Consider the following 20,698-nt stretch of genomic DNA (forward strand, 5'->3'; position numbering starts at 1 on the left):
AAATTGTCGTGATACAAAATAATAAGGGGAGCCAACGACACGCACCTATAAGAATCTCATCATTACTTAATAAGGATCCATATAGGCATTTTCTACATAATAATAAAGAAAATTTCCGAAACTATAATTTCAGATGTAATTTTTTTAATTTTCAATCTTATGTTTGAAAAGTTTTCGTTGAAGGTAGTCATGGGTCATGACATAATTTCATAGTTTCGCGGTATCCATTCTTAATTCGAATATAGATGACTTCAATATTACCTTTCCGCGCACTTAGTGTGGGAAATTGTTAAAATTAATTTGGAATGAAATTTTGGAAGCTTAGAAATTTATTTAATTATTAATTTGAATTGTAAATTGTCCAAAAGCGGAAATCAAAGTCGAATAATAACATACTCATAACTTTCAGAACCGATAAAAGCTGTTCCGAAACGGAATTTCCGACACAATTATCGACAAGAAATAATGAGTGACATTTTGGTTTGTAACATTCTATTATGGAATTGAATCGTGTGCATGGTGGAAGTCACTTTAAGAAGCTTGAATGCGCTACGCTATTATTAAAATCACTAGGTCAATTATGAGTGATTAATTCTTTGCATACCTGGTATAATGATATATACAAATCCATCGCAACAACAACATTTTTTCTCATGAATGACGCAGCTATACGAAAAAAAGAGCTTTGACAAATACGTATCATATGTCTGATAAATTACAGTTTTTTTGTTCTTTCAAAAGTAACTTTATTTCCGGATTTTTGTGTTCAACATTATTTTCCTTCGAATTCATTTATGTCGCTTTCTCGATGTTTATTTGAATCCAATTGAAGTAATGCGAAATTCTCGTAAAACCATCAGGATAGCCCTTGGCGCATCTTCAACAAAAGCACACATATATTAAATGAAATTTTATGGATGGAAAATCGAATGTAAATAACTCACAACACAGCAAAGCTGGTCAAACCGACAAGTTCATCGCCCATTACAATGGGGCCACCACTATCTCCCTGCCAGAGTTGATGAGATAAATTAGGTGTTAACAATTCGAACGCCATATAATCCCAATTCTAATACTTACGTTACAAACACCTTCACCAACTTTGGTGTACGTACACAAAATTCCATCGAAAACTGTATTTCTGTAAAATCGTCTACACCGTTGATTGGATATCGCTTTCAAATTGACAACTTGTAAGAATCTTGGAATATTGCCATTTGCCTATGTGAAAATTTATTGAAATATTTCCTCTTTTTTGTGGCACAAATTAGATTTTACTTACGCTCAATCGCCCCCCTTCAACAAACAATACTTATACAATATTTTGCTAAATTTCATACAAATCGACTAACATTTGAAATAACTTACATCCAGTAGCTTGGAGTTGAGCACCGTCCTTAACAAAGTTTGTCGAATATTTTATAGGTTTGACATTTGAATTAAATTGCATTTTTGCCATTTTTATCAGCGCTATGTCATTTTGCATGCGTCGCGGTCGATCATAGCTTTCGTGAATTATAAATCGTTCGGGTGTGAAGCGTGTACCGCCCGACTGTAAGTCATTGGTGCCAACTAAAATTTCAATGTTTGATGTGGACCTAAGAAATTAAGCCATTGATTTTTAGAGAAATGAGAATGAAAATGTATTCTAATACCCTCCAACACAATGAGCCGCTGTGAGTATCCAATTTTCTGAAATTATTGCACAGCCACACGTATGTTGGCTGTATCTTTGCACCGAACATTGACACGGTGCCTGATCACTGGTTGCATTTTTACCGCCGACAATACGCGATGATATCTCATCGACTAAATGAAAAACCACAAAATATCATTTAGATATTTACATGTCAAGTGGTGTGGCAGTGTTTAAAGTAAAAAAAAAACATTTTTAGAAACTTTAACTGAAATTTTTTTCGGAATTGACTTACTCTCTTCTGTTTCACCAGCAATCGTATTCACAATACAAAACAAAATGAACGAAGTCAACTTCATTTTGGCTAATTTATTTATTTTCTGCCATAAATTAGCTAACAAATGAAAACAGCTATGATTCCATATTCATTCGTTACACTATATTTATATCGAAAAATTTCAAACAAGAAAAAAGACTTGAATTTGTTTTATACTGTACACATCAATCATTCGGGTGACTTCCATTGTTTTCACATCAGATATTATTATATCATTTCAGCGGTTTGAATGATCTTTGTATGATATCACTTGTGTTTGCTAGCGATATCTTTAGTATTTTTTTTATTTGCCTTTTCAAGTTGCAGAACGCAGACAAAAGCCTTTTGACGTCCAGTTTCCTGGACAGAAATAAATATTTATCAAGGTAAAGACGTTACAAACAAATTCACATTTATGCATTATCAAGAAACAAATCAAGATCACTGAAGATCGTTTACGTTAAATTAGTAAAAGCGCAAAAAGGAATAATATACACCTATTTCGTTTCTCGCATTTGAATTCCAATCATTTTTCAAATTTCGTCTTGATGTACTTTTTAGAAGCAGAAAGTATTTCGATGATCATTTCTCGCATTTCGATATTCATTTCGCGCATTTAATCTTCTCTTCTCTCATTTCTTAAGAAGTTAATTAACTTCATGTATTTCGATGTTCGTTTTGAATTCGAATTAAAAAGAGTCTTTGGCTGCTGTAAAGCCTTAATTAATTATTGATCAAATTCGCGTGTTCCAATCAATTTAATTTTAAAAATAATTCAAAACCAAACTTGTAAATTACCAATTCAATTATTTTATTCAAGTATTCATGTATGTCATTAGTTAGTAAGTCAAACAATACATTATTCATAAAAATCCTGTCAGTTCGAAGAAATGTCAAAAGAGTCACGAGGGGCTAAAAATCAATATTCGACTGTTAAAATGTGAATTTTGAAAAGTATTCAATCTACCATGGTTTTGATGACCATATAATAAGAAAACACCATTTTCAGCGCCTAGAATGAAACATAAACATCAAAATCCAATAAAAGAAAGTCAATTTTCATTTACTTTGGTGAATGTTTCCAAATTCAAAATGACAAGATGTAGTCCATGGTAATAAAGTGGTCGTTGTGCATTTCCAATCATAAGGATCAAATATTTCTGTTGTTTAACAGGAAGAAGTTGCCAATTTGATTCAAATAAACAATCGGCCATTCCATAGAAGCTATCTGTTGCCACTTTCCCGAAGAAAGAATACATAAGAAGACCCCATACACTGCTCGCAACTGATATTAAAACGGTTCCAATGCTAAAGTCGGTATGTTTCAATTGCTGAAATTATTTTTAAAAATTAGAGGATTATTCCAACTAAATTGGGTAAAAAAAACTACCAAATTTAATAGGAAAATCCTGCTGGCCAACGAAAACGTGCTACACGTCAAAACAACAATAACATAGGGACTGTATATTTCAGATGTTTGAAAAAACCAACTGAAAAGAGCAAATATACGCAAATATATATATACATTTTGGCTTTTCATTTGTCGTTTGGCTGTACCTTTTGATGGTGCTGTGAAAAAAGTGCAGCTTCCGAAAAAAATCATTGCAATTTTGATCTGATTTCAATGTATCCAAATCGGTTAGCCATTGTTGAAACATTTGATGAAATGCACGATGGTGCAAACACAATGAAATGAACAGCAATAGCAATATTCCAATTGAGATGAAATAAGCTTCCGCTACAACAATTTCGTAACTTATCTGACACAAGTAGCCAAACATCGTGTATTTGCTCCATGGCAAACTGTCAAATAATCGTATTAGTTTCATTAAAATTTGATTAAATTTCATTATATTGACCGTAAATCATACAATCTTACACTATTTTATATGGATGGTACATGGTTTTTGTGTCGAAAATTCCGTAGTTTATTTTGGAAAATAGGGCGGAACATATGAGGAATACGGCAATATTGGCGGAAAAACCTCCGACAACATATTTCAGATAGGATTGCCACATCCATTCACTCGTCTCGTTCGCTCGAACCAAAAACTTGAACGAATCCCCATGCTCACCTAGATAATTCCCCATTTTCAACAGTTTTCCTTCACTTTCAAAAGAGGATCTACTTACATTCTCTATAGATTTTCGACAAATTTTCAAACATTTTCGATAAATTTCGTCTTGAAAAGATAATAATGACAATTGACATCGCAGCACAAAAAAGAGCGAGGATTTGAAACATCGCATTTAACGACTCTTTGAAGTCAATTCGAATATACTTGATGAAAAATACAAAACTCGCTAATATTGCAGTGAGAAATAATAGCAAAACCACGAACGTAATGAGAATATAAATTAATTTGTATCTCATTTTGGTGGTTTCATTGGCTGGAAATACACCAAACACTGTCAAAATTCGTTGATTTGTTAACAATGGCTTCATATTTTCCTGAACATCAACTGCGGACAACAGAAACCAAACTAATTCGTGCTTTGAATAAAATAATGTGATTCCGTGTTTTTAATGAAACGCAAACTCAATTGAAAGTTAATTGTCAGTTACTTAATTATATATATAAATTCAAATCTCTCACAGGAAAACATGTTTCACACGGGAAAGGGAGCGAAAAGGAGCCATCAATCGAAACAGTGCTCACTCCACGCTTTTGTCAATGTTGTGAGAGAATTTTCCAGATCTGCGGGCGTGAGGGATGAAATCCAAACAGGGACAATTTATTGCGCATTTTACAGGAACATGTTGGTGCGTGTTGATGTCAATTGGCTTTAATTATGCCATGTGTGCTTCACACACTAATGCTTCCAACAAGGGACTTTAAAATTGTTACTTTTACGAGGGTTTTTTCGTGACGAAAAAAGTGATAGTCGTGTCGGTCGTTGTTTTTATGCTCACAAACGAACAACATTCTTTCATATCCGTATCCAGAGTCTAGACTCCAGACTTAAAAATTTTAATTAACATTTGAACTACACACATTCAACCCTGACTAGCATTATATGGGCTTCTGTGTTATTCTGCCGAACTCCGCTCAACGTGGCGCCATCTCTATACACGACGTTGAAGTAATAAAAGTTTTTGTGTATTTCTCAAGTTTGAGAGAAATCGCATATTTACATTCATTTTAGTTGCGTTGAATTGTAATTTAATAACTGGTAATAAAAAATGTCAACAAAATCAAAGAGAAGAATTATAGAAGTCACAACAGTTATTATATACATATTTATGGTTTACTACCGCCAATTTAAGTCATATGAAACGCCTTTTTATTCGGTCTTCTCTTCATTACAAAAAAAATTATATAAATATATACACATAGCGTAGAGCATGTATTTCTTTCGACGTGAAATTTCGTAGCATTTAAAATCTGATTGCAAATTTCACTTAAAATTAATCGAGCACACTTAGCAATTTTATTGATGAAAAAAATTTAATTTAATATAAAATCTCAAAACAAAGTACCATACAAAATGACAATTTGTTTACATGCTCATCGTTGACAGCCGGTATATGTGATGACATAAACCAAAGTGAAATGCTCATGTATTTGTGCGAATAACATTGCTCTCATTGGATCACATGTTCAAAATTCTTAACGTTGATTCGTTTGCTTATGCGCATTGTGCATGTATGTAGCGACGCTCAACAATCAATATTCAAATACATGCGAATACATGTGCACTTCATTTCGGTTTTTGTCATTCTACTGTTCGTGTAGAAAAACGTTCGTGTGAGTGACAACATTGATTGTTTTCATTCCACTGTTTTCTCTCTCTTGTGTATTGTTTTGTTTCTATTTTATTTTATTTTATTGTGTTTTAAATTGAATATCATTTTAAAAATTATTTATTACTTAAATGTTTTTAAAAAAATTGAACAATTTATTAAATTACAATTGAGAAATACACAAACAAATCTATAACTTAGATTTTGTGTAAAGAGATGGTGCCAGTAGTAGAGCTTTTTTCAAAAAGTCAAATGTAAGTGGGACTTGCACACATTCTTCTAATCAGAACTACTCATTTTCGTTTTTTCGGAACTATTCATTACCGTTCGATTGAATTTTGTTTTACATGGAACGGATATCCTGAAGTACAATCGAAAACACGGAAATCACATAAATTTCAAAAATATCGCTAAAATTATGATGTTTTTCTCCAATTTCATTGATTGATATTTGCAATAGATTGAAAGTGGTCGTCACCAGCATGCATTTTTGGATTTGTGCGAATAAACGAAAAGTCAAAAATAAATGTGTTAAACGTACAAAGTGTCCATCCGTCCGGACATAAATTGTATTGAATTTTATCCATTCGTTTAAAGAAGATTCAATGTAAAACTTCAAAACGGACAATTCATGTCCGTTCACACAAATGTCCGTGTCCGTCCGTCCTAATATAATAATCAAATTTTTCCATTTGACACAACTCAAAAAGATGTCACACTTTTGAAATTGCGACTTAACGGAGATTATGGATAATCCGGGATTATCAAGCCCGAACAGTAGGTCACGAACCATACATGGGACAAATTTAAGGCAAATGAAATCAACAATGTAGAATTTACGATAAATAGAATGGGTTTTTGGAAGTGAGGATTTTTTGTGCTCGTCAAGTTTAGTTTCAAGTCTTTAATTAACCAACCATGTCCATGCAATTTAAAAAAATAATTTATAAAAATCTCAATATTTTCAGAAAACAAATATAAAATAAAAGAAGTGTAGAGAATAATATGTGATTTTTTCGAATTTCGGAGAATATGTATAATGTGTATGATGTCCAAAAATAAATATAAAAGATAACAACGAAAGTGCACACAAAAACCGCTCATATGTACGTGATTTAATGATTGTTTGTGTTAGTGTGAGTGTGTTGCTTTATAAGTATGATTTTCATGCTCTGCAATAATCATTCAAACAGTCTTCTATCGTCTGTTGTTGAGGCAAGACCGACGTTTTTTTTTACTGTTCACTCGCGCAATTTCAGCATTTCATTTGACTTCGTTTATTTTGAATCGGGTTTCTTATCGCTCATCACAGTGAATCTTAATCTCTACACAACTGCGAACTCTCTTTGGCTTAAGCGAATCTTTGTATCAAACTTTCAATTTGTTGTAATTTTTCAAAAATTTAAACGGAATAGTTTTCGATTTGTAAAAAAGTAATCAAAGTTTCAAAAAAAAAGTGCTTTTAATTTTATGTGAATCATATTTGACATTGACGTGTCCTAATTTTATTCCGTTTTCAACTTTTGATAATCATTATCATACGAAACATGTCCGAATTGTGGAATCAAAAATACGCCCAAGTGACATATAATTGCGTAAAAAGATTGTATGTAGATAAATTCGAATTGGGTGTACGAATATTAAATCCGAGCTATGTTACGGTCAACAACAATACACCACCAATTCAATATGATCAGGCGTCTTATGAAATCATGTCAATTGAGCTCGATTTGAAAACGGATGATCCAATATTCAAGTATTGGTTTGAGGATTTGAATAAAATGATGCAATTATATGCCGAACATTTTTATGCGAAAATTAACAAAAAATTCGCGTTCGAACGAAACATGTATGCAAATGGAACTGCCGCACTGACGCCAATCGATGCGGATATTCAATGGTTGCTTATGCTAAATATGTGTCATCAAAGTGCATTTCGACGATATGAATATTGCTGGAAATTGCTGAAAGACGAACCAAGATGGGAACACAATATTCGAAAGCTTAGCACGGAAATGATGAATTCACTCAAACATTTCAATAAGTCATTGAATTACGTAATACAAAAGATTTCTTCTCGTCGTGATTATTTCATTGAGTCGAATAAAGATCAAAGCTGGTCGAATGAGAGCAGTGCTGCTTTTGTCGAAATGCAAGTGTGGTTCGATGACATAAGGGCGGTCATTTGCGATACATGCCAATTGATAGAGAACATGCGATTGCGCGATCCAGTATGCTGCAATGATGAATTTAAACAAATTAAACACAGCCTTGGATTGTTGCTCAATTTGACTGTGGTATTGGAGCAACAACCACCCGAAATTGTGAAAACAGAAACAAAGTGAGTGTTTTTGGTTGAGACCTGGAATTTTTCCTCTGAGAAGGAGGAATAGTGAGGATGAAAATGGGGGGGAGAGCACAAAAAAAGATCCTCCCCAGCTCACTCCTCCACCTTCTCAGAGAAACAATTTTGGTTGAGACTGAGTCGAATTAAATTTAAATGCGGACTTTTTAGTCACCATTTTAACACCAATTAATTAACCAATTGAATCATCTAGAATGACTTCTCCAGAGATTTTATTGAAATAACATTAAGTATTATAATGTTTTAGTTTTTCGTCAAAAATTCGCATATTGCTGACATTGAACAAATTGGACATCAGTGCTTTGTTCGTCACGATTCGTAAGTTATGTTTTTGTAACGCTATGGTTCAAATTATGATAAATTTTTCCATCTTTATATAGATCACAATATCACTCCCCATTTCCAGAATGAGGAATGTGCCGGCAAAATGAAAAATATACCAAAATTTGAATTCGAAATAAATGAACATGACGTATATTCCAAATATGATAAGTTAAAAGTGTGTGAAGGTTTAGAACGAATTCGAGATAAAGGGAGCGTTATTGAAAATAGATATGTCTTAAAGTATTGCCTTAATTTGAGAATCTTTAAAATAAAATACACCGTGAGTAAATGACTCTCAATTTTACATGTCCAACAATGACTGATTTGTTACTTTTTTCCAGGCTTCAATAATTTCGCGGTCCATTTTCGTAATTGTACATAAAAATCAAGAGGCAATGGCCAACGCTGCCAATATATGGGACAAACATTTTTCAGATATCGATCGAATTAAAAACCAATCAGTTCCTTGGTCCAAGATGTGTGTTGTCTTAAAAATATTTTTTAAAAATATAACCGGCTGCGAATTGAATGATGGCCATTTGTATGCTTTACGTGAGTATCACATTTTTTCAAGAAATTTTTTCGATAAAATGTCCAAAATGTTATTTCTTGAATATTCATGATCGATTACAGATGCGAAGACTTCGCAAGACAAAATTATCGACGGTGAAAATTTTCTTTGGAAACCATCTTGTAAATCAAGATACAAAAATATCGTTAAAGCAAACAACATTTTTTCATTTTGGGAATGGTTCTACGAAATCATGAAAATTGTACGAGATCACATCAAACCTTTATGGGAAAAAGGTCTCGTCCATGGATTTGTGAACGAAACAGCCTTGAATCAACTTCTCGACTACCGCATTGGTACTTTTTTGCTGCGGTTTTCGGATAGTGTGCCTGGTAAGTTTTTTTTTAAATCGAATATTTTCTATGTGATTTTTTTTTTTAAACAAAGATTTATCATTTTCTTCGATCTTCAGGCGCAATAACAATCATTGGGGTCGAATGCAATCCAGAAAATGGCATGAAACAAATCTATCGAGTCGGACCAATTTTAATCGAAAATTTTGCAACAAAAAATCATTCAAAAGGCAATTTTGAACATATTCCATTCACTGATATTATTCGCAGTCTAGAACTATGCACATATCTATGTGATGGCACTCCGAAAGATCAAGCTTTTCATAGTTTCTATGAAAAATCGAATACCAGAAAAGATGTGAACACTGAGAAATATAAATTTTTAAAATTATTTTATGGAACGGAAGATACACAAACTCTTGTTCAAAATACTCCGGTCGCAACTTACTCCCAAAATCCATCTGGTTTGAATGGGTTTCGAAGTTATATGTTCACCTCTCCAACCCTACAACATTCACCGACTCAGTCAATAAGTTTCGGTTCATCGTATTCAATCACGCCAACTTCACCAGTGCAAAGCCCATTAAGTGTCACTAATTTCGTTGAAATGCTGAATAATGGCGGAGTATATTATGACACAGATGACTCGTTGTGTAGAAACGGTGAGGATTCGATCATGAAAGATGTAACAAATTCAAACGGTATGGAGAGTACTACGGTACCCACATTTTCTGTTAGTTTTAGTAGCAAATGTCACTTCAAGCAATTATTCAATTCGTATGCTGACGAAGGAAATTATAATTGGCAAACCAGCTATGGAAACGATCAAAACCATTTTTGAGCTCGAAGAAAAATTAGTTATTTGGACAACGTTCGCAGCATTTGTTGCCATTTAACAATTTACGATCTTTATTTTAAGATAATATAAACTGATTTTTTTGATATTTTTATTTGTCAAACGTTTTGAATATTCTAATAAATATCTACATTTGAAAAAATTCAAACAAGGCTTTTCCACATATACCCATAGAAGAATTAAAACAAAATTAGCGTCTTTATCATAGTTTGCTACGTGAGTAGGTTTTATGAATTCGAATGAATCTTTCTAAACAAAACCTTATTCAATTTTTAAATTTTTGAGTTCCATCGTTTAGCGAAAAATGGTAAAAGAAGGAAAATTTCAAGCAAACAATGGCTTAAATTGGATTTAGTTTTAGGTGTTCGACGGAAATTGGTAGTAAGCAATAAGAACCAACTTAGTTTAATATACTGCAAAAAATGAGATTTAATCGTCTGTGAAGTAGACTCAATCTAGAAAAAAAAACCTTGAAATGAGAATGACCTGAACCTTAATCACTGAGACACAAATAAATTCATTTTTTTAGATAGAATATGAAACGAATATGTTGAAAACAAATTAAAATACACGATAATTTATTTCATTTTTCGTCAAAAGAGACGGGCTACTGTATTTCTGACGAAAAACTGATTAAGATTTTAAAAAAAGTGCGATGTTGATAACAATTATAACTACACTTTCGTCGGCCGTTGGAAAAAAAAGTGATATTACGTTAAATTGGGGGTCTTTTATTTATTTTTCATAAAATGTGTACATTTATCAATGATCATTCATTTATTTCTAACAATAATTTCAAAAATGATTTTTTTCAAGGTCAAAAATTATGAAATCCAACATATTTATTTATTTATTGTAAACAAAAACAAGTTATTTCGTAAAAAAATCACTTGGAATTCTCGTAAAAACAAGAATCAAAGTTCTAAATCGATTTTAACTGACGGAGAGACTAAAAAAACAAATATATGCGAAACAAACCGATTGAAAGATTATCATCACCGTTTAATAATCTCTCGGTTTCTCTTTTGATATAGAGTCGTTTATAATCTTCTACGCAGTATACGGCATTCAGAGAACCCCGATCACTCGTATTTTCCTAATTTATTTTTAAGTGGGCTATTAAAGTTGCGTGTTTGCGAGACATTGAGTTACAAAAATAATTCTAAACAAAACAAATTCAACATAAGAAATGTTAAATAATAATTAGTTAATATTTATTATTTAATTTATCGATGTACCTTAAAACTGAGCGAAATAACAGAAGCCCATCAATTTAGTGTATTGAAATGGTTTTAAACGTCACAAAAAACGAAAACACCATTTTCAGCGTCTAAAACAATCAGACATCAAAATCTAATAGAAAAAGAAACTTTAATTTCAATTACTTTGGTGAATGTTTCCAATTTTAAAGTGAGACGTAGTCCATGGTAATAAAGTGGTCGTTGTGCATTGCCAATCATAAGGATTAAATATTTTTGTTGTTTAACAGGAAGATGTTGCCAATTTGATTCATACAAACAATCGGCCATTTTCATGTATTTTTTCCTGAAAATTAGTTTAAAATCAAAATAAATGCAATTCGAATGGAAATAATAGCATTTTTTTTTTGAAGAAATGAAAATTTTGCTCATAGGACGAGCCTAAAAGTGTCTTTTACATGTATTTATATGCAAACGTCATTCCATGGGGTAGAAATGAATGAGACGAAATTTTCTCTCTCATGGGCGCAGCAATATTGAAAATTTTGTAAGCGCTTATATGTAAAATTGGTGGCGCTCCTGGTATATTTCATGGAAAAAGAAGAACATGTTTGAGTCTCACTCGTTTATATGTAAATTACATAGGCATTTTCAGGCCATGCGTCATTCTCTCAACTTTAGAAGAATCCCCCTACATTTATGTAAGAGGAACTAGAAGAAATGGTTTGTGCATTGGATACATTTCCACTATTGTATATTAAATAAGACATGAACCACCACACATTTTTGTTAGTTCGATGTTTATAGGATAGATACAGCGCCATTGAATGTCTGACAACTATACTTGTCCTATGATTTTGCTCTTGGTCTCGAACTTTCTGACGGCTCTGTATAAGGTACGTATAGAGAATATTAATATTTATAGAATGTTTATTTTGAAACTAAATCATGCAAAGATACGCGTGTTTTCATTATAAAATGAAAAAGATGTGATTTTTCGAATTGGAGGTTTCAAGTCTTTTGTTTACATTCAAAGTTCATCGCATTTAAGTTTAATCCATTTTCGGCCGTTTTCACAGAATAAATTAAAGTTTTATCGGTGTAAATTCAATGTTTTCTTATATTAATTTATTTCATTTCCAAGTTTTTTTCCCTTCATTAATTGGTTGAAAAATATTTCAACTCTTTTAGAAACATGACGGGATAGTGGCCGTTTTATTGCGTGTGGTAATCAAATCAAAACAAAATAATTTAATTTTGATTTATTTATAAATTTGAAGTAGGTTGTGACACAAATTCAGAAAGAAACGTCTGAAGAAATAAAAGAAGACGGGAAGGAACTTTGAATTAGCTCAGGACTTTATTTATTGGTAGTCTTATTTAAAGAACAAAGTAAATGTAATTTGGATTTCAAATTGTCTTGAACGCGAATTTGAAATCGATTGGAATTGATAAGAGACAACTGCCAATTTAATGAAATAACTTACAATTAGTATTGAATGGGAGAAATTGTTATTGATTTCAATTTCAATTATATTTCAAAAGGGTATTTAATCTGATTTAAACTAATTCATGGAGAATTCAAAACAAATGCTATTAAATTGGAAAATGTAAAAAAACGTATTAATTGTTCAGAGATTTGAATCATTTTTTGTGTTTCATCAGTTATAATAAGTGGATGTGGGTTCAAGTGAGATTAAGTTTGTGCTTATGTATAGTTCATTAATTCTATTTTTTGATTTTTTTTTTTCGAAATCAATTTCAGTGGGAATTCTGTTTGTGAATGCGGCTCTGCATGTGTCTCGTTAAGGTTGATTTTTGTGCAAATCCAATTCGGCATGACTTACACTTGAACGGTTTGTCACCCGAATGCGTTCGCAAATGATTTTCCAATAACGTTTTGTATCCACCAAAGAACTTCTTGCAAATATAGCAATGATAACACCGCCGACGACAGAATTGCTCGTGTGCTTTGCATTGCCTTTGCTTCATAAAACCATGATGACAAATCGAACATTTGAATGGCAGCTTCTTGGTATGCAATTTCATGTGAACATTAAGCTGGGATTCCTGTGTGAACTGTTTCAAACAATGTTGGCATTGGAATGGTCTGTTACCAGTATGTACGCGCATATGTTGTTCCAAATTCTTATTAATCGATCCACAAATGTAACATTCATAGACATTTCGATTGCATTTTTCTTCATGTAATTTTTGTTCATCCTTTTGTACAAATCCTCGGCGACATTTCGAACAGCGGAACAATGGTGAATCAGCGTGCAGTTTCATATGCTCATTGAGACTCTGTTTTGATGTAAATTGCTTCAAACATTCTGTGCATTCAAATGGTTTGTTTCCGCTGTGAACACGCATATGAGCAAACAAATCTGTTTTCTTTGATCCAAAAGACTGCTTGCAAATATGGCATTCATAACGGAGTGCCTTGCAATTGGCCTGATGCTCTAACTTTTCATCTCTGTTGTCGAATCCATCCAAACATACATCGCAATGGAACAAAAACTCTCTAACATGAGCTTTCTTGTGACTCTGGAGAGCTCGCTTTGATGTGAAACGTTTTGCGCAGTAATCTAGGGGCTTTCATCATTCGTTCATACAAATTTATACACAATATTCACGTCCTATTCATCATATATACGATTAAAATTTCTCGCCTATACCAGTGAATAAGATGTATTTCAAACTTCAGTGTACACACACACACACAGTATTGCTACACAGAATCGAAGAAGATCCGCACAAAAGAGAACAAAAAAACATGCCATAGACGAAATATATACGAAATATACACCAAATATATGCAGTTATGCACATTTATTTGCGCGTATTACAGATGATTTTGCAATATAGTTCACTATTTAGAGTATAAATCGTATACATTTGAAGATAAAAGCCCCTAGGCAGTAATCGCACCCAAATGGCTTTTCGCCAGTATGTTTTAGCATATGCCTGTTCAAATTGGATTTGAGTTGAGTTGAGTATTCACATTGTTCACACTTGTGTTTCTTCCTACCCTCAATTCGAATTGTCTCACCGTTTTGTTTCTTTGTGTTGTTTGCTTCATTGCCAACGTCCATCGATGCTGGATTGTCTTCAGCTTGTGTTTGTTGCATCGGATTTTGATGACCATCATCTCGATCGTCTGCCAAGTTGCCGCTCTTCTTCAAATTTCCTTCTTTCTTTTCTTCGGTCTCTGTCTTCACTTCGGCCTTAACCTCGTCAAAATTCAACTGTTCAAAATCATATTCGACGGGATATTCGTTGGAATCAAGCACACCTCCAGTGTTTCTGTTATCCATTGCCGGAACGTCAATCAATACGCCAACAGACTGTAGTTCTTCTTTGATGTCCATCTCTTGTTTGATTTCGGATGGATCGATGATACACTGAGTGCTGCTTTCGCCCATTGTCGCTGAAACGTTCTTCGACGTACCTTTGTGAATATTTCGCCTAGAAAATAATTAACGTGAAATACTTTAGATTTTTTGTATCTCGTTTTTTTGTTCACTATATTCCACAAAATGGAAAATCAATGTAATTGTGAATTATAATTGATTCTATTGAACAGACGTTGGAACAAATGATGCTTAGTTATGCAATTTGCAATTACAACAACTACAATACAGTTGGAAAACTAATGAGTCATCCAAAATGACTTACCTCTTTTTATTCCGCATGTTTTTCTGCACAAATATATGATTTCAATCAATTTTGGACTGTTTTATTCACTTTAATCGTTTATTGTTTTAGGAAATGTTGAAAAAATCTCGCGTTCAATTAAATTGCAGCTCAAAATAATTTTCAATTGTTATCGATAGAAAAATGGCTGCCAAACTCAACAAATCATTGCATCGCTGTTTGTGGTTCGTCACGTAATTATCGTCGACACCAGGAGGACGCTATTCAGAATAAAGAAAATATGGTGGCTTCAGTGTTTGTGTGCAAGCTTATTTCTCTCTTTCTCTCGCTCTCAATTGTGCAATTCGCAAATGTATAAGTTTGGCTCAACATTTGATAGCATAGATGTCGCTAATGAAACACGAAAGAGACAATTTCGGCTCAAGTTTTTGAAACAATAAGCAATTGAATTAAATAATCACTTCTTCTGTAAAATGAAGGAAAATCAAATGGTTGTACAATTTGCATTTAAACGCCAAAAAGTTTATTGATCAAAAGGTGTTTATTTCAATAACAATTCCATCGGTGTTTGAATTCAGCATAAGCTCAAAATTCAAATCAGATGCTATTAATGTATTAAGTATGAATATTAAATTGAATAATTTATGAAATTCGATTAAATTGATATCAAACCAATTAATTCATTTTTGTGTTTCATCACTAATAACTGGATATTGTGATTTAGATTCGTTCAATCCGTTTATGGATGCTTTTCTCTTGACTTTACGGCGTTTTTTTCCTTGGCTGATATGTGGCACAAGTTTACAAGCTAACATATGACTTTTAAACAATTCGCCATATTTTTTAAGTAAATATTTGCAAAAAAACAAACAAAATTAAAATAAATAAATAATGATCAAATTCCCATAATTCCAATGCTATAACGACTGGAATGTATCTTTCATGTCATCGTTTTGACATTTGGCGCAACCATACTCACACAATATTGCACACAACTAAATACGGCACACAACGCGCTCCTATCAATCAAATATCAATCAAAGCATTGTGGTTGTTTTGTATTGTACCAAAAAATATCGTCGTAAAAATGGAAAAAGTGAGTTGTTTTGTGCAAATTTTATTTGGAAAATGTATTAACTTCAAGCAATTTTTACTTTTCATCGATTCGATATTGAACAGTGTCATAAAATTTTACTTTTCTGGAACTCATCGGTGTCAAAACATTGTGATTTCGATTGGTTTCCATCAGATTATATGTCGCTAAAATGAAAATAGATTTAAAGAAAAAATGAATGAAATTGAATTTTCGTGTTTTATCGTCATCAAAACCAATGTGTTCATATTTGTGTCTAACCTCACTTTGTCGTTTTTGATTAGAATAGTACAAAGAAGGCGGTGAAAAGAAAGCGCACCCAGGCTCCAATTGGATCCACAGATTCTGCTGATTTATACATTGAGCAACTCCAAAACAATGATGAAGATCGCATCGAAGCTTCACCAAACGTAAACGGTGACAATCTCTCAAACGATGGTCAGTCCTTTACAAACAAAATCAGTCAAATTTATGATGGATCCACAGATTTTGAACAATTATCAATCTATCGTCTCAAAAAAACCTTATTTTCACCCCTAGACTGGAGCTCATCAGACGATGAGCAGCTGATGCAGATAATAAAATCCAAGATAAATCCAAATGACAAAGTCAACTATAGAACGCGACTAAAGCGAATAAACTGGAATGAAGTCGCATTCAAAAGTTATACCGCGAAAGATTGTGAGGAGCGCTTTCGAAGTCAATTGAAGCATGTACGTCGTCAGCGCAATTTAAACGAAATTGTCACTGACATTGAAACATACGTAAAAGAGAGAGATCAAAAGAAGCCACTAAGCAGCTACCAACTATTCGTCAAAGAAAAATTTGCACGTTTCAAATCCGATGAAAAGTTCGTAAGTTCAATTTTGATAGCGAATTTTATTGGTTTCGAATTTTAATGACATTCATCATTTATAGTCGGAAAAAATTAAGAAATTTTCAACCCAGTACAACGAATTATCATCTGAAGCGATGCTCCCATATATACAGAAGGCTGAACAACTCCGATCCGAATATAATCAAAAGAAAGAAAATTCGAAGTGAGTTTTTGTATGTAAATTTTGAAAAATGCGGTTGAATAAGTGAATATTTGTATTTTATAGTTCGGTCAACGTTCCGAAGAATGACAAGCCCACACCATTCCAACTATATGCCGAAAGTAGAAAGTCCGAAGGGGAGAGCTACAAAACTTCACGTCAGAACTATGCAAATCTTTCACGGGATGACAAATTCGAATGGATCATTAAAGCAGTAAATAAATCTCGAAATGGAACGGTATGTTTGCATTACATTGGACTGAATTCTAAATGATCGAACGGTGACTTTTCGTCTTTTGAATAGGAGAATGTGTTGAGCATTTTGAGTAAAGAGGAGCAGCGAATTTACAATGGTGAAGTCAAAAGCACACCAACATCATATGCGCTGTATGTCAAGGACAAATTGGAAGGCGGTCAACTCACCAAGAGTGCAATTCCTGAAATCGGACTCCAATGGAGGTCAATCGATCCAAAAAAGAAGGAAGTTTACAGAAAGGCCGCTGCTATTGTGAGTTTGGATCTCTTCATCTTCGTTTTGCGAATTATTTTTTAAGAAATTCAATTTTTTATTTACTTTCTTCGGGGAAATAGTTAAAAGAGAAGGCCATCGAAGAACAAAAGGTATTCAATGAACGCCATGGTATTGTTGTGCCTCAAAAGGTGAAGCGAAGAAGAGCGACAGTCGTTGAACGACCACTTGGTGATGATCATGCGGAAATGACATCAGAACCAGAGCCGAAGAAGAAACGAAGGAGTTCACTATCAAATGCCCATGCATTTGATTCATTTGAGACAAATGCTGAACAAATTCAACAAAATCCATCGCCAAAATTTACTTTACACGATGAAGTGATGACCGAAGAAGGGAAGAAATTGAACACAATTCCTGGTGAATGCAATTCCATGGACGGAAATGATGGGTCTGCCAGATCGGTCCAAGCCAACCCGAAGACGGAAGGTAGAAAAGATGAAAAATCAAAAAATGCCAAACCTGAGGAACCGCCAATGGATCTTTTCAGTTATTTTGCCAAGTATATTCATACCGGCAAGTCACGCAAAGCGATAAAGAAATTCGGTAAACTGACGACGGAAGAACTCAAGCAATTCAAAGCTGGGTTCAACGCAATGTTGGGAAGATACATAGCGACATTGTCGAATGAGGAGGCTGTTGCCTATGTAAGTGTACAATATTTGAGCTAAAATGCATGTCTCATATCTTGTTTTTTTGGGTCCAAGGTTACAAAAATCGAAGCAAACCAGGGTGTTGAAAATGACATCGATGATGATTCTACAAATGGAAAAAGTCCACAGGCTACCGTGAGTTTTGATTTTATTTTTCAATACTTTTCATACTTTCTTAGTATGAAAGGGTAATGTACTGCCAATGGATATTTAAGACTTTTTTTACTTTATCCGGCAAACAGGTGAAAGAGAAAGCCATCGAAGAACTCAATGAGCACCATGGTATTGATGAGTCTCTCAGTTCGGCCAGTGTAAGCCCGAAGAAGGAAGCGACGAAAGTCGAACATCCCGGCAATAAACCGCCGCCAGACGTTTTCAGCTATTTTGTGAAGCATATTTATGAGGGTAAGCCAAGCAAAGCAAAAAAGGCATTCGGAAAATTGACGAAGAAACAATTCAAGCAGTTCAAAGCTGAACACAATCAAATGGTGGAAAGGTATAAGTTAGGGGCAAATCACTTAAAAATTACTTACTTATTATTATTGATTGTTTTACGATTATTTTTCGATTATTTTAAATTAATTCTTTTCTTTTGTGGTTCTCCCCTTAGGTATAAGACACAGCGAAACAAGTATATGGCATCGTTATCAAAAGACGAGAGAAATGCTTTTGTAAGTATGCTATATTTTAGGTAAATGTTACGGTCTTCATTAAATGTCTCGTTCATTGCTTTTCTATTCCAAGATTGCGAGTCTTAAAGCAGACCAGGGTGTCAAAGTTGGCAATTCGGGAGAAGGTTCACAGGACTAGAATAAATCAAACCATCCGATGAGTCATTGCTTCAGTCGAACTGATGACATAGTTATCCCAGCGGTTCGAAATTAAGAATTATTTCGTCAAGTATTATCGTTAACGTTGTAATCTATTCAAATATATGCAGTAAATGTATTTAGCTGTCGTCATCTGGATATTACAGCTCATCTGGATATCGTCAGCAGATGATATGAAGTGAAAACAATAGAAGTGATTGTTATAGGTATTTAAGCTTGTTATATACTGGTATTACTATAAAAATCACTTCTATTGTTTTCACTTCGCATCATCTGCTGACGGCATCCAGATGAGCTGAAATATCCAGATGACGGCAGCTAAATATATTGTCTGAATATATGTCCCAATTTACTATGAAATGAAAAATAAAATAGAAGAACAACCATCTAGGTTGTTGGATATAATCTAAAGTAAATGCCAATTTTTATCATACAATGCCGATATTTCTACTACCATATGGTGAAGGAATTTCGAAATAAAACGCATTCAATTTAAAGAGCACCATTACTTACGCTTCTAATTACTCTTGATCATGAAAGATCGTGGCGAATCTTGAATTTTAAAGTAACTATTTGAAAATTAAAAATGGATACGCTGGTTAATGAAGGTGTGTATCGATTTATTCAATGAAAAAGAGTTTAACATTCAAATACATAAATGGAAACGAATATGGCAATTCAGGTAACTGATTATTAGGTATTCTTTAATATGTTATGTTAGAATTCTAATGGATCGCATTCAAATACGATTGTCCAAACGTTGTATATTTCATTTTCAATTCTATTTCAGTAGGTATTTAATTTGACATAAACTAATTTGTTTCAGTATTAAACTTTGATAGAGAATTGAAAGCAGAAGCTGTCAGTATGTGGTATGTAATATTAAATTAGAAAATGAAAAAAATCGTATTGATTGAATTAGTTTTGCTCTTCAGTCAGAAATAACTGGATTTTGGGCTCATTTTGAATCAAGTTTTCGAGTCTGTTTTGTTCATCAAGTCAATAATTCATTCTGTTTGTGGATGAGTGTTTTCATGTGCGCCGGTAAGTTTGATTTTGCTGCAAATCCAATTCGGCATAACTTACACTTGAACGGTTTGTCACCCGAATGCGTTCGCAAATGATTTTCCAACGTTGATTTGTCTCCACCAAAGAACTTCTTGCAAATATAGCAATGATAACACCGCCGACGACAGCTTCGCTCGTGTGCTTTGCATTGCGTTTGCTTCATAAAACCATGATGACAAATCGAACATTTGAATGGCAGCTTCTTGGTATGCGATTTCATGTGAACATTAAGATGGGATTTCTGTGTGAACTGTTTCGAACAATGTTGACAGTGGAATGGTCTGTTACCAGTATGAACGCGCATATGTTGTTCCAAATTCTTCTTGTGTGATCCAACGAATTTTCCACAAATGTAACATTCATAGACATTTCGATTGCATTTTTCTTCATGCAATTTTTGTTCATCCTTTTGTACAAATCCTCGGTGACATTTCGAACAGCGGAACAATGGTGAATCAGTGTGCAGTTTCATATGTTCTTTGAGACTCTGTTTTGATGTAAATTGCTTCAAACATTCTGTGCATTC

The 20,698-nt window shown here is 33.5% G+C and overlaps 5 protein-coding genes across 6 annotated transcripts; 2 read left to right on the forward strand and 3 right to left on the reverse strand.

The window, feature by feature from the left end:
* Positions 1-715: 715 nt before the first annotated feature.
* On the reverse strand, positions 716-2,039 carry LOC116346172 (chymotrypsin-2-like). The gene is made up of 7 exons (XM_031776108.1): positions 1,932-2,039; positions 1,656-1,809; positions 1,369-1,598; positions 1,283-1,296; positions 1,081-1,221; positions 945-1,009; positions 716-877 (listed from the first exon to the last, which is right to left on the reverse strand). Exons 1-7 carry the CDS (start codon positions 1,993-1,995, stop codon positions 793-795), a joined length of 753 nt encoding a protein of 250 aa, XP_031631968.1. The 5' UTR covers positions 1,996-2,039; the 3' UTR covers positions 716-792.
* A 4,872-nt stretch (positions 2,040-6,911) lies between these two features.
* On the forward strand, positions 6,912-10,200 carry LOC116346151 (signal transducer and transcription activator-like). The gene is made up of 6 exons (XM_031776081.1): positions 6,912-8,038; positions 8,310-8,380; positions 8,443-8,666; positions 8,728-8,938; positions 9,020-9,289; positions 9,370-10,200. The coding sequence occupies exons 1-6, from the start codon at positions 7,245-7,247 to the stop codon at positions 10,089-10,091; spliced, it is 2,292 nt and encodes a 763-aa protein (XP_031631941.1). The 5' UTR covers positions 6,912-7,244; the 3' UTR covers positions 10,092-10,200.
* A 2,793-nt stretch (positions 10,201-12,993) lies between these two features.
* LOC116346194 (zinc finger protein 181-like) lies at positions 12,994-13,892 on the reverse strand. The gene has a single exon (XM_031776132.1). It carries the CDS (start codon positions 13,676-13,678, stop codon positions 13,067-13,069), a length of 612 nt encoding a protein of 203 aa, XP_031631992.1. The 5' UTR covers positions 13,679-13,892; the 3' UTR covers positions 12,994-13,066.
* A 2,062-nt stretch (positions 13,893-15,954) lies between these two features.
* Positions 15,955-19,274, forward strand: LOC116346168 (nucleolar transcription factor 1-B-like). 2 transcript variants are annotated; one of them, XM_031776104.1, is made up of 11 exons: positions 15,955-16,058; positions 16,340-16,493; positions 16,596-16,909; positions 16,974-17,095; positions 17,159-17,330; positions 17,397-17,600; positions 17,684-18,268; positions 18,329-18,409; positions 18,517-18,679; positions 18,885-18,945; positions 19,019-19,274. In XM_031776104.1, the coding sequence occupies exons 1-11, from the start codon at positions 16,050-16,052 to the stop codon at positions 19,104-19,106; spliced, it is 1,953 nt and encodes a 650-aa protein (XP_031631964.1). In that variant the 5' UTR covers positions 15,955-16,049; the 3' UTR covers positions 19,107-19,274. The 2 variants fall into 2 exon arrangements, with proteins under 2 accessions (XP_031631964.1, XP_031631963.1); XM_031776103.1 differs by having other exon boundaries at positions 18,517-18,770; positions 19,019-19,273.
* Positions 19,275-19,725: 451 nt separating this feature from the next.
* LOC116346181 (zinc finger protein 182-like) lies at positions 19,726-20,692 on the reverse strand (the record flags this gene model as incomplete). The annotated part of the gene is made up of 1 exon (XM_031776119.1): positions 19,726-20,692. A coding segment is annotated over one exon (594 nt), but the record flags the coding sequence as incomplete, so codon positions are not given.
* Positions 20,693-20,698: the final 6 nt, after the last annotated feature.

Source organism: Contarinia nasturtii, unplaced genomic scaffold, assembly GCF_009176525.2.
Source record: "Contarinia nasturtii isolate CC-2019 unplaced genomic scaffold, AAFC_CNas_1.1 Cnas_scaffold_1435, whole genome shotgun sequence".
Classification (NCBI taxonomy): Eukaryota; Metazoa; Arthropoda; class Insecta; order Diptera; family Cecidomyiidae; genus Contarinia; species Contarinia nasturtii.

Coding starts and splice junctions, on each gene's coding strand:
- LOC116346172 (XM_031776108.1), bottom strand. CDS start 1,995: ATGAAGTTGACTTCGTTCATTTTGTTTTGTATTGTGAATACGATTGCT. Junction 1,599..1,655: donor GCGGCTCATTGTGTTGGAGG/GTATTAGAATAC, acceptor TTAATTTCTTAG/GTCCACATCAAACATTGAAA. Junction 878..944: donor TTGACCAGCTTTGCTGTGTT/GTGAGTTATTTA, acceptor CTTTTGTTGAAG/ATGCGCCAAGGGCTATCCTG.
- LOC116346151 (XM_031776081.1), top strand. CDS start 7,245: ATGTCCGAATTGTGGAATCAAAAATACGCCCAAGTGACATATAATTGC. Junction 8,667..8,727: donor TCTTTAAAATAAAATACACC/GTGAGTAAATGA, acceptor ACTTTTTTCCAG/GCTTCAATAATTTCGCGGTC. Junction 8,939..9,019: donor TGGCCATTTGTATGCTTTAC/GTGAGTATCACA, acceptor GATCGATTACAG/ATGCGAAGACTTCGCAAGAC.
- LOC116346194 (XM_031776132.1), bottom strand. CDS start 13,678: ATGCGTGTTCACAGCGGAAACAAACCATTTGAATGCACAGAATGTTTG.
- LOC116346168 (XM_031776103.1), top strand. Junction 17,096..17,158: donor CAAAAGAAAGAAAATTCGAA/GTGAGTTTTTGT, acceptor TGTATTTTATAG/TTCGGTCAACGTTCCGAAGA. Junction 17,601..17,683: donor ACAGAAAGGCCGCTGCTATT/GTGAGTTTGGAT, acceptor TCGGGGAAATAG/TTAAAAGAGAAGGCCATCGA.